This window comes from Typha angustifolia, chromosome 15 (assembly GCF_048772165.1).
Source record: "Typha angustifolia cultivar Huaian chromosome 15, ASM4877216v1, whole genome shotgun sequence".
NCBI classification, from domain to species: domain Eukaryota; kingdom Viridiplantae; phylum Streptophyta; class Magnoliopsida; order Poales; family Typhaceae; genus Typha; species Typha angustifolia.
The window spans coordinates 22,588,020-22,600,167 of NC_133253.1; the positions used below are offsets into that span (position 1 = coordinate 22,588,020).

Below are 12,148 nucleotides of genomic sequence, written 5' to 3' on the forward strand. Positions count from 1 at the left end.
AGAGAGAGAGAGAGAGAAAACAAAGCATTGGGGGAGAAAAAGAAATTAGAGAATTATTAATGTCGTAACTCCTAAATTTAACCGCCATTCTAATTTATAATTTTCTAACAATCGTTTCAATCTCTTCTGCTCCGCGGGTGAGCACAAACAAATTTAGCCGTTTTATTAATATATCCTACAAATCTATGAATTTTACTTGTTTATTCTTTAATTACTGTTTTCTTTGCCTTTTGTTGCTTCCTCTTCCACGCTCGTTCGTCCTCTCCTCTTCCATTTCTCACTCCTCTCTCTCTCTCTCTGTCTCCCCCTCAGATCTACTAGCCTTCTCATCCGGCGCACGATAGTCTTCCCTCTCCCTAAAACCCCAGCACTCGACACCACCGCATCCGGCGGAGCCACCACCACCTCCTCCGCCGCCTCCACCTTCTCCGATGGCTTCTCCTGCCGGAAATCCTAACCAATCCGGGCCCTTCGAGCTCAGCAAGCTCTTCAAGCCACCTCCAAACTCTAACCCAAACCCTAACCCTAGCGCTCCTCCACCCTTCCCTCCTCCGTCATCGTACGCCGCTGGGCCTCCGCCGTTCCAGGCGGCACCGCAGCCTCCATCGGGCCCCTTCTCCTACCCCCCTACTACTCCTCCCTTCCACCATCGTCCTTTCCTCCACTACCCCCAAGAACCCCTCCACCGCCCGACTATATCCTACCAAACTCCACCTCCTCAACTCCCAAACCCTAACCCTAACCCTAACGCCGGGGCCCGCCTCATGCAACTCCTCGGTAACACCGGCACCACCCATCTCGAATCGGCGGTCTCGATGCCTCCGTCTTCTATTCCTCCAGAGTTCGCTGGGCCAGCAACAGCGAACGCGCCGATTCTTCATGCGATCCCGTCGGCCCCGCCGGCGGCGATGCCTGGGTTCCCCCAGCCGCCTCCGGCGAGGATGCCCAGTAGTAAGATGCCGAGGGGCCGACACCTCGGCAGTGGGGATAGGGCGGTGTATGATGTTGACTCGAGGCTGCCAGGGGAGTCGCAGCCGCCTCAGCTCGAGGTGACACCGATCACCAAATATACATCAGACCCTGGTCTTGTCCTTGGGCGGCAGATCGCGGTGAACCGTACTTACATTGTCTACGGGCTTAAGCTCGGGAATATCCGAGTGCTTAATATCCACACAGCATTGAGGTCTCTCCTCCGGGGCCACACTCAGGTCCAATCCCATAGAACTTTTACTATGTTGACGTTAGTTTCTTGTGAAGTTTCTTGTTCTATGTTTGTTGTGTTATTATGGTACTTACTAGATTTAGATATTCTAAGTTGGTGCTTCAAAGAAGGGCACCAGATTCTGCTTCTGGTGTGTAGAGCGCGATTGAAGACGGAAAAGCTCAAAATAAGTTCTAAGATTTCCTCTCCTTGAAGGTTTAAGGGTCTAAGAAACTCTTTCAGCACCAATTTTCTTTTTTCTCATGACATTAACTGGTCCCTAGGTGTAGAAAATATCATCTTTTTTGGAATCACTTATTGGTTCCCTGCTATAACAGTTGGTTTCCACCTTGGATTTTGAAGAACAAGGTAGAAGATTGGTATTTCTTTACTTCTTTGAGTGCACACAATGTTCATTGGCTAACTCAGAAAAAAGAGTCATAGCTAACCGAAATGATTCAAGTTAATGGTGCTTATGTTCTATTGGTTTCTGAATTGCTCGGCTATTGGGTGGTGTCAAGTTTGATAAATGAAATATTGCAACTAAGGGTGATATGTGGAGACTGGGATGAAAGGATTCTAGTGATGTTGGAGTCTTAAAGTTAACATTAACTACTTATATCTTTGACTACTATGTGCCGTTAATCATATTTTCACATAAATGACGATTTAGACGATGCATTGTAAGTAGTTGAGAGAGCAGCATTTTGGTGCCAATTTATTATATGTAGCTAAAAGTGAAATTTTACTTTTCTTCAGAAGCTTGGTTGAACATTCAGTCATTCATTGTATTTGATTACATGATTCAGTATGCTGCTTATGGTAGATGCATGTTTTTCTAGTTACAACAATTGTAACTGAAATACTAACATGCCATGCAGTAGGTGTTTAAGATATTTCAAGTTTATGTCTATCATGGGATTTACTTTTCTAACTTGTTGAAACAAATGTTGTTGCCAGTCCATTGTATTATCTTTTAGTTTTGCTTTTTGATCTTACTTGTACTTTGGTCATTCAACTTGGATGCTACTACGGGAGGAACTGGAAGACCCATACAGGATCTCTGAGGCGAGTCTGACTGCTTATGTAGATGGCAGGAAATTGATTTTATTATTAGGTCCTAACAATTGTGATGCTTTTATGTTTATTTGGGAGTGATGAGATTCAGATATAAATCAACTAGGATTCTAAAAGATGACAATTAATAGGCTTCTGCAGTACTGTCTATATATTTTCAAGGTAATAGGAATATCTTATTCATATTAGTATCTTGAATCAGTTGCTGTCTTTTGCATAAAGTCATTACCTTCCAGAAATATGTTATTCGGTGCTTACATTTTCTCTTGATTCTCAAGTGGCTTGCGGCGAGTATTTTCTTGTCTTCTCTGGGATTATTTCTAGGCCTGTCCTAATCAAGTGTTTGTTATTGACATTTTTACTACGTTTGCATTTTCTTCAGAGGGTTACAGACATGGCTTTCTTTGCTGAAGATGTTCACCTTTTAGCAAGGTACTTTTCCATGCATCATCTGTTTGTCTTCCTTGATTTTTTTTATTCTTAGTTTTTTGCAATTTGTATTTTGCTTTTACAGTGCAAGCGTAGATGGGAGGGTTTTCATATGGAAGATTGATGAGGGACCCGACGAGGAGAATAAGCCACAAATAACAGGAAAAGTTGTTACTGCTATCCAAATTTTAGGCTATGGTGATTCGTATCATCCAAGAATCTGTTGGCACTCTCACAAACAAGTAAAGTCAGATCTTGCATAGGACCCTCAACTAGTGACTTTTCTTTGTTCTGTTATATAACTTCATATCAACAGTATAATCTGTGTTTCACTGTGATTTGCCATATGCATTTATTTGTAATGTTATAGTTTGATGGAACTTGAACTCATGTTCTATTGATTAAATTTGTATGACAGGAAATTTTGTTTGTCGGAGTTGGGAACCGTGTGCTAAAGATCGATACAACAAAAGTGGGAAGAGGAAAAGAATTTTCTGCAGAGGAACCACTTAAATGCCCTATTGAGAAGCTGATAGATGGAGTACAGTTGATTGGTCAACATGATGGAGATGTGACAGATTTATCCATCTCTCAGTGGATGATAACTCGTTTGGTTTCAGCATCAAAAGATGGCACGGTTTGTACTTTTGTTAAACTGCTTATTTTTCTGATTTGAGATTTGACCTCATTAGCCAATAGGAAGCTATATATATATATAATTTCCCTAAGAACTAGCTGCTGTTCTTCCATTTAGGATTAGTGAGCATTAGAGTAACCGTATCTGACAAAACTGGGCATTCTAGATATCATTCTGACTTTTTGATGCTTTACTGTAAAAATCTTGCACATTTCTTCCGTCTTTCTCTCTCTCACCTCTGCATGGTGGGAGTTGTGTTAGTGGTTGTATCCATAGAAGATGTTCTCTTTTCTTGTCTGTTATATGCGTCTATGCAACATACCTCAATAGCTTACACATTTCATATATCAATGACAGAATTTTATGGCACATACATAAAGTTGCATATAAGAAATAGAAAAATAATGAAGCAACATGATACTTTTCCTTTCTAACTTGAAATGTTGTAAGCATAATTTCTTTAAGATAAATATTGAATATGAAATTATGCAGATAGCCAAATACAGATTATCTATTTTAATTTCATACTTATATTTTTCTCATGTATTCAAAGTGGTCTCTTTAAATGTGAAAACCTCTTTATCCTATACCTGAAAAGTATTTGTCATCACAAATTGTCTGGTCCTTATGTGAAAATATCTGTTAAAAAAAAAAAACTTTTTTAACAATACCTGAAAAGTATTCGTCGTTACTTCTTCGGCAAATTTCAGTCCTATTTTTGTATGAAAAACATCGTAAGTACAATTTCAGTCCAGTGCTGGTGTCTCTAGCTAATTTCATAGCTGGTTAAAGGGTTCTCTTTTCCTTCTGGTGTGTCACCTTTGTCTAGTTTCTGAGGTGGCTTGTAGACTTGTAGGAGGGTATTGATATCCATGTGTGCACATGTTTTTTCATATTTCATGGCAGTGGGCAGTGAGGATGGGCCATGAGGTCAAGTTGGATGTAACATGGATAATGTGCCATGTGGAACTCTTTACAATCTACTAAAGATGTTTAGGGAGGCTGTGACACCCAAAAACTACACATGTAGGAGTTTCAAGTATTTGCGTGCATGCTCGTCTTTTAATTCATTTTATTGTTTTGACTCTTTGGCTAGCCATGCAATTGTGTTGGCTGTTGGGAGGCATGATGTTACTTATGGTAGGATTTTAGAATTTATGTTGTCATCATGGGAATAGAGAAAGATGAATTAACTTTCTCTATGGAATTGTGTTAGTGGGAATGAACTATATGTTGGTCTCTAGGAATTTTCAAACTCATGCATGGTAGTGAGTAATTAATGCGTTCAAGGGGTAGTTGTCCCATGAGTTCTATATGTACCTAATGTATTATCTAAAGTAGGATATTTTGTGTTATTAAATAAATCTCTTTGAGAAGGAGTTCTTCTTTTTGCTTCTATTTCCTTGGTAGATTCCTAGTGAAGAAGAGCGTGCTCGACTTCAAAATGGAGGTGTGCATGTTTATTCGACCATATTTGTTTTACCTGCTCTAGTCTCCAAATTACTCAGCACCAAGCTGTCTAACTTTTATGGCACCAATATGTTATTCCTGGAAAGCTCCCAAAGATGTACTTGGAATCAGTCATGTTTATAGGGCCTATATTGCTTCTTAACAAATAGCTTCCATTTTCCCAGTCATGTAGTAGTTTCTATTTGAATCTTGAGTATCCTTCTAATCTGCAGGTAAAGATCTGGGAAGATCGGAAATCAGTGCCCCTTGCTACACTGAGGCCACACGATGGTCATGCTGTCAACTCAGTTTCATTCCTTACATCACCTGACCGCCCTGATCACATTAATCTTATAACAGCGGTATGCTATAAAGCCTCTATAGATGCCCAGTAGATAATAATATATTATATTCCTTCTTAATAGATACTTTGGGGTGTGCACATATCTATTCCTTCTGTTTGGTCTCACATTTTGTTGATTCAAGATAGGAATGTAGGTTTCTTTCAATAAAAGTGGATCAACATATCTCTCTGTGATGAAAGCAGATCAAAACAAGCTTGACCAAGCTGAGTCTAGACTTTTCTTTCTTTATCGCAAGAGACAAGAGCTGAGAGTCAGCTAAGAACAGTTAATGGGGTTTGGCAGCCCCATATTCATCCAAGCACAAAAGATCTAAACGATCCTGAGTGTAAACTTTTTATTAAGCTGCTATCGCTTGTCTGAATTGTGAGTCAGGCTTTAATTCATTTTCCTGATACAAGTTCCTGAAACAACCACAACTTATTAACCCTCCAATGTTTTCAAGTTTTTTTTTTTTAATAATTCTTCAATCTAAGTTTTAAGTTTTAACAAAAGACAAGATATGAACTTTTCAAGAATTCCAGCCAAAGATGTCATTGACCATCAGAAAAGTTCTCTAGTTTCATAGAACAGATATATCTTCGTTGTACTTGTGTCTAATACTCTTATTTATATGTTAATTTCGTTAATGGTTTCTTATGTATATTGCAGGGCCCTCTGAATCGAGAAGTGAAAATTTGGTCATCTTCCAGTGAAGAAGGTTGGCTATTGCCAAGTGATTCTGAATCATGGCATTGTACTCAAACATTGGATTTGAGGAGTTCTTCAGAACATCGGTTGGATGAAGCATTTTTCAACCAACTTGTGGTTTTGCCTCGGGCAACCCTCATAATACTTGCGAATGCAAAAAAGAATGCTATATATGCAGTTCATATTGAGTATGGTCTTTGTCCTGCTTCTACACGCATGGACTTCATTGCAGATTTTACTGTTGCAATGCCTATTTTGAGTCTCACTGGAACAAGCAATTCCCTTCCTGATGGCGAGCAAGTTGTTCAAGTTTATTGTGTGCAGACAATGGCTATTCAGCAATATGCTTTGGATTTGTCACAATGTTTGCCTCCGTTAAGTGATACTGCTGGACTGGGGAGGGACCCATCAATTTCTCGTGCTCTTGATTCACGTAATTTATCAGGAGCAGCTGAGCCTTCTGGTGGACAGAATGTTACTGAGCCTTCTGCTGGAAGTACTTCACCAAAACCTTCGCCAACTGATAGCCCCACTGAGAGTGCAACTGCACGTTCGAATCATGTGATCTCACTTTCTTCAGAGTTCATCAATAGTCGTGATGTGTCTACATCAAATACTGAAGTTAAACCATCTGCTCCTCCAATTATGAGTGCAGATGCTGATGCTGCGCAAATTTTGAACTCACCTGTTCCTCTGAAATTGGATCCTGCAGGAAGGCTACCTTCCTTGGAGAGCCCTTCAAAAGGTTCTGAGCAGGTTCCATCACTTGGCGATCGTGATGGCAAGCATTCAGTTTTGGACTATCCAGCTGACAGGAGTTCGGAATCTGTTGTCACTAGTATACCTGATGCTTCCCCTACAAGTGATAACTTAGGGAAGGATGAAACTAGAGATGGTCAAAATGATATTTTATTGGTCCCAAATCCTCACATGATTTGCAATCTAGGTAACAACACAAAACACCTAATAACTCCATCAGAAATCTTATCAGGTGTGTTAACTTCCTCCAAAAGCCCTCATGTCAACCAAGGCCTGAAAGGTGATGAAATGAAAATTCAAGATGTGATTTCCAGTAACAACTCTGAGAGCTCAGAAGTAGAAGCAAAAGCTGTAGATGAGAGTAAGTTAAATCAAAATGTGCACCTCAACTCTAGGAAAGAGCCTCAAGTCATTTCCGATGAGAATAAGGAGCAAACCTCCGGGGTTTCGGGACTAAATCTTGATATAGTCAATGGAGCTCCTACACCAGCAGACACTTACAATGTGGACAAATCTCACTGTTTAGATGGTAATGCTGCTCCCAAGTCATCCGAGCAGTCTTCTGCTACTGCTGAAGGAGAAAATCGGGGTCGCTTAAAAGATACATCTGAAAAGGTTGAAGAATATGCTGTTGGTATAGTACCAGAACCTCCAGCTACAAAGGAGAAGCAGCAGAAAGCAAAAATATCGCAAGAATCTGGTTCATCATCCCCTTCTTTGAGCCCTTTTAACTCTATCGATTCATCAAATGAACCCGGAAGTAGCGAAAGTACTCCTACTGATGTTGTTCTCCCCCAAATTTCGACCATTCAAGAAATGCTGAACCAGGTGATTGACATGTTGTTGTAAAATGCTTTATATACATAAATAAGTCTGTGATATATTGAGGTTAGTACGATGGTAGAGTAATTAGCATCACTATCCCAAAATTGTTCCTACTGACCTACAGTTTTCCTTAGTTAATGCACTGTTACTTTAGATTTTTCTTGCTAATATTTTTGTTGTCAAAACTTTTGGCTGTCTTTGGTCTTATGCCGGCTGCCTAGATGCAGTGCCTAGTAGGCATGTGGTAAGTTGTTAAATGAAAGTACACTAAATTTTCTTTTTTCCCCTGCTTGTGTGTCACATGTAATGTCTCCAGGTTTTGTAGTAATATCACATTTTCACGTACAGTTGTACAGAGGTATATATCATAGCCATCCAGCATGTAGATCTTGTACAGCATATCAACAGAATCATGATAGTTTAGGAGGAAACTCTAATTGGATGCCTAAGGTTTACCTTCATGCCGACACTTTATAGTATTGATGAAATTTGCAATACATTCTAGTTAAAAGACATTTGCCTAAGCAACTTAGTCACAACCTTACTGCTGGCCACTACTTGCCTTGCCTGGCAAATTGTGTGCTTAGTGTACTTGCATTATATATTATAGGAAAGAATGTTTGCTAGATGTTGTTGCAGCACCACACAATGTCATACCTGCTGTACTTTATACACTCAAGCTTTCCAAAGAAAATGGGTGTTTGCTGGGCAGTTTTAATGGATAGCTGTTACATGATAGCATTTGGAATTGTCTTTCTTGCACATAAGGCAATTTTATGTTCGTTTCCTTTGGCTGTCTTGCATCGAAAGTGGTTTCTTTTGAAATTTGAGGGGATGAAGGGTTGAATTTGGATCTGTTTGTCGGCTCTTTTGCAAATTTTTATTTGTTACCTTTGTTGGAATTTGTTATGAACCACATGGGCAGTTCATTTGGCACTTTGCAGGCGATTATGTGCCTGTTTAATATTTGTGAATATTGTGAATTGATGAGCTAAAACATCTGTAGGCTAAGTTTATTGGCTGGCAATCATCATAGCGTGTGTTATTCTAGTAAGAAATTAACCAAAATCCTGGGTCAATTTGGATATTTGTTGCTCCAGTCATGGTTGTGATTTCATCACTGGTCTCAGTGGTTTACAATATATTATTGTTATTTACTATTTCTGGAAGTTCTACTTCCGAGCTAATATTAGGAGAGTGTCATTTTGCACCGCCTATTTACTCTGTTCTTTATTATTGATGGTCTGTCTTGCAGATTATTACAGTGCAAAAGGATTTGCAAAAGCAATTGTCAGTGATGGTTGCTGTTCCTGTTACCAAGGAAGGGAAAAGAGTGGAAGCAGCCTTGGGCCGGAGCATGGAGAAAACAGTCAAGGCTAATGTAGATGCTCTGTGGGCCCGGCTTCAGGAGGAAAATGCAAAACGTGAGAAAGTTGAGAGGGACCGGGTCCAGCAAATAACTAATCTGATCACAAACTATATGAACAAGGATCTGCCTGGCATATTGGAAAGGGCATTGAAGAAGGAAATGTCGGCTCTGGGGCCAGCTGTAGCTCGGGCAATCACACCTGTTATTGAGAAGACCATATCTGCAGCTATAACTGACTCATTCCAGGTTACATATGATTTCATGTTCACTGCTTAGATTACATTTTTCATTAAATTACAATTTTTCATTAATTACGTCTGATTGATCTATCCAGAAAGGGGTGGGGGATAAGGCAGTGAATCAATTGGACAAGTCTGTCAATTCGAAACTTGAAGCTACGGTGGCTAGGCAAATCCAAGCACAGTTTCAAACTTCAGGCAAACAAGCTCTTCAGGTTTGATAGCTTGGCAAGAGACTCTTTGTACCCTTGAATTTCTTACCTCTACTAAGAAGTAACCTGCTTAGAATCTGAAACACTCTTTATATGCCTATACTAGAGATATACATGAAAGAATAAAGGGCATTGCTTAGTGCTTCAGTTTATTGAATTAAGGAAGGCTCGGGTTTCTTTTTTACCTTTTGATGTTCTAAAAATGCTTGAATATGTTATGAACCTCTCATAGCAACAATATAGTTGCCGTATGTCTATATATACTGATCGGTTTTAAGAGCTGTCCTTTTTCTTAGTGGACATTACGTTGATGCTTGTACTCAAATACTTATCAATAAGTCATGTGCTTGCAGGAATCATTACGTTCTTGTTTGGAATCATCAGTTATTCCTGCATTTGAGCAATCTTGTCGAGTGATGTTTGAGCAAGTTGATGCGTCATTCCAGAAAGGCATGTCTGAACATACAGCTGCTACTCAGAAGCAATTTGAGGCAGGGCATACTCCGTTGGCACTTACTTTAAGGGTAATTGCTTGCATTGCCATATAATGGTTGTGCAAGGACAAACTGATTTTGTTATAAATTTTAGAGTAACTAGTAACTTGGCTAATGATTGTCACCTAATTTTATTTTGCCTTTGCAGGAAGCTATCAACTCTGCATCATCAATAACTCAAAATCTCACCACTGAATTAGTTGATGGGCAGCGCAAACTTTTGGCTCTTGTTGCAGCAGGAAACACCAAAGCACTAAATCCTATTGCCGCGCAGGCAAACAATGGCCCCATGACCGGTCTTCCTGAGATGGTAATGATCATTGATTTCTCTTGTGCACTTTTGTGCTTCTATTTATATTATCTGCCATTTTCATTTGCCGTTTGTATTTTTAAGAGTAAAGCACAGTTTAGGACAAGGCCCTTGCGCAAAGTATATTAGCTTACTGAGTCATGCTTATTTCAAGCAGGCATTATCTGTTCAGCAGGTTGAGGCACCCCTTGATCCGACGAAGGAATTAAGCAGACTGATATCAGAACGGAAGTATGAGGAAGCATTCACAATGGCTCTTCAAAGAAGTGATGTCTCCCTCGTATCTTGGTTATGCTCTCAGGTATGGCGTGCTTTCTTGTCCATGTGTAGAGGTTAGGATTAACCTGTCAGGTCCTTCAATAATGTTGCCATGTGGTAAATTGGGGAACTTCCATATCCTAGTGTCAGCTGTTAAAGTGCTCTTTAAGCATATTGACCCATCTTTGGCAGGTTGATTTGCGTGCGATATGCTCCATGGTGCCACTTCCTCTAAATCAAGGAGTTCTCCTGGCACTTCTGCAGCAACTAGCATGCGATATCAGCAAAGAGACAGCACGGAAGGTTGTGTGGATGAGGGATGTAGCCATTGCGATTAACCCGACAGATCCGATGATTTCAATGCATGTACGGCCAATATTCGAGCAAGTCTACAGCATACTGGCTCACCACAGATCGCTCCCCACAACCACAGTGGCTGAAATTGCAGATATTAAGCTAGTCATGCACGTCATAACATCGGTCCTGATGAGCTGTAAATGATTTCTATCCATGTTCCTGTTGTGATTTATTAGTGTGCAGAATCATAGGACTGCTTACATCTTGTATAGTGAAAAATCAAAAAAGCCTACGAGGAAAAGACGAGGGACCAGTTCTCAGATCAGAGTTGTTGTCTTAGTGTAAATTAGACGTAGATGTGGTCTGTTTGATTTTGCTCGTCAACTATTTAGTAGTAATTCTGTGATTTTGATAACAATGACTATTCTACAGGTAAAATCTACCTATGTTTTGTATGATTTGTTACAGAATCATTGCCAAAAACATCTTGAGCTAACTGTTTATGTAGTGATGATATCTTGTCAAAGTGTCAATCCATGCTTATTGTCAATCTGGTTTGTTATAGTACGTCAAACAGGAAAATGGTGCGCGTCTGAGCTTGAAGTTTATTTGAGGTATTGAGACAATTTGCTTACTTTGCCATTAAAAAGGCGTTATTTTAATTAATTATTTACTCTCTCTCTCCTCTTCTTATCCATCAAATACAAATTGTAGTTTGGTTATTTGCCAAAGTATTTTTTTTCTGTAACTATTACATCACTATATTTGTTTGTAATTGAACAACATAATAATTTAAGTTGGTATAAACTTAAGACTAAGGAAAAATCTAGAATGCTATCTTCTACATATATGCCTCTAATTAATCTATAATAGGGTTATTATTATCTTTTTCTATTTGCTTGTAATATATAATGATATTGTAACAAATACTTTTGATATATTTAATGTAGAAAGTAAACTTTTGCTTGTCTTTTATGAATTTAGAAAAATAACTATTTAATGTGACATAAAGTGTATTGGGACTAAATGATCAGAAAAAAAAACTTCTAATATATCTCGAATGCGCACGTAATTATATATGTATTAACATTGTCTATGCACGTAGTAATACATATTTAAGTAAACAAATGAGATATATAGATAACACGAGAGGAGATAAATAGAAAAATTGCATAAGAAAATTAAGTGTAAATTTTTATTTATAAATGGATAGAGCAACAGAGACGAGAAAATATTGTTAGAATAACTTGTCACAATCTAAGATTTAATTTGAATAAATAGTATTTTAAATCTAGAGCTCGAAAAGAAATAATCCTCTCAGGGCACAACCAAACTCCACCGAATGTGATAGATAGGCAACAATAAAAGTAACACCAGATAAAAAACAAAACCATGGCATGCAGGTAAACCTTGGCAAGATATTTTGGTGTACGAAAACCTTGGATCCTCTCAGGGTTACAAGCTTTTCGACTACAACCCAATTACATATTACTACAAAGCCGTCAAGATTTGCGGCTCAAAATGCATGCATGTGATCCAG

At 39.0% G+C, this 12,148-nt stretch overlaps 1 protein-coding gene across 3 annotated transcripts; it reads left to right on the forward strand.

The window, feature by feature from the left end:
- Window positions 1-213: 213 nt before the first annotated feature.
- On the forward strand, window positions 214-11,054 carry LOC140777238 (enhancer of mRNA-decapping protein 4-like). 3 transcript variants are annotated; one of them, XM_073121204.1, is made up of 12 exons: window positions 214-1,208; window positions 2,661-2,710; window positions 2,793-2,949; window positions 3,126-3,344; window positions 5,027-5,155; window positions 5,807-7,432; window positions 8,685-9,044; window positions 9,133-9,252; window positions 9,603-9,773; window positions 9,892-10,053; window positions 10,226-10,354; window positions 10,504-11,054. In XM_073121204.1, the coding sequence occupies exons 1-12, from the start codon at window positions 432-434 to the stop codon at window positions 10,810-10,812; spliced, it is 4,209 nt and encodes a 1,402-aa protein (XP_072977305.1). In that variant the 5' UTR covers window positions 214-431; the 3' UTR covers window positions 10,813-11,054. The 3 variants fall into 3 exon arrangements, with proteins under 3 accessions (XP_072977305.1, XP_072977306.1, XP_072977304.1); XM_073121205.1 differs by having other exon boundaries at window positions 10,229-10,354; XM_073121203.1 differs by having other exon boundaries at window positions 215-1,208; window positions 10,211-10,354.
- Window positions 11,055-12,148: the final 1,094 nt, after the last annotated feature.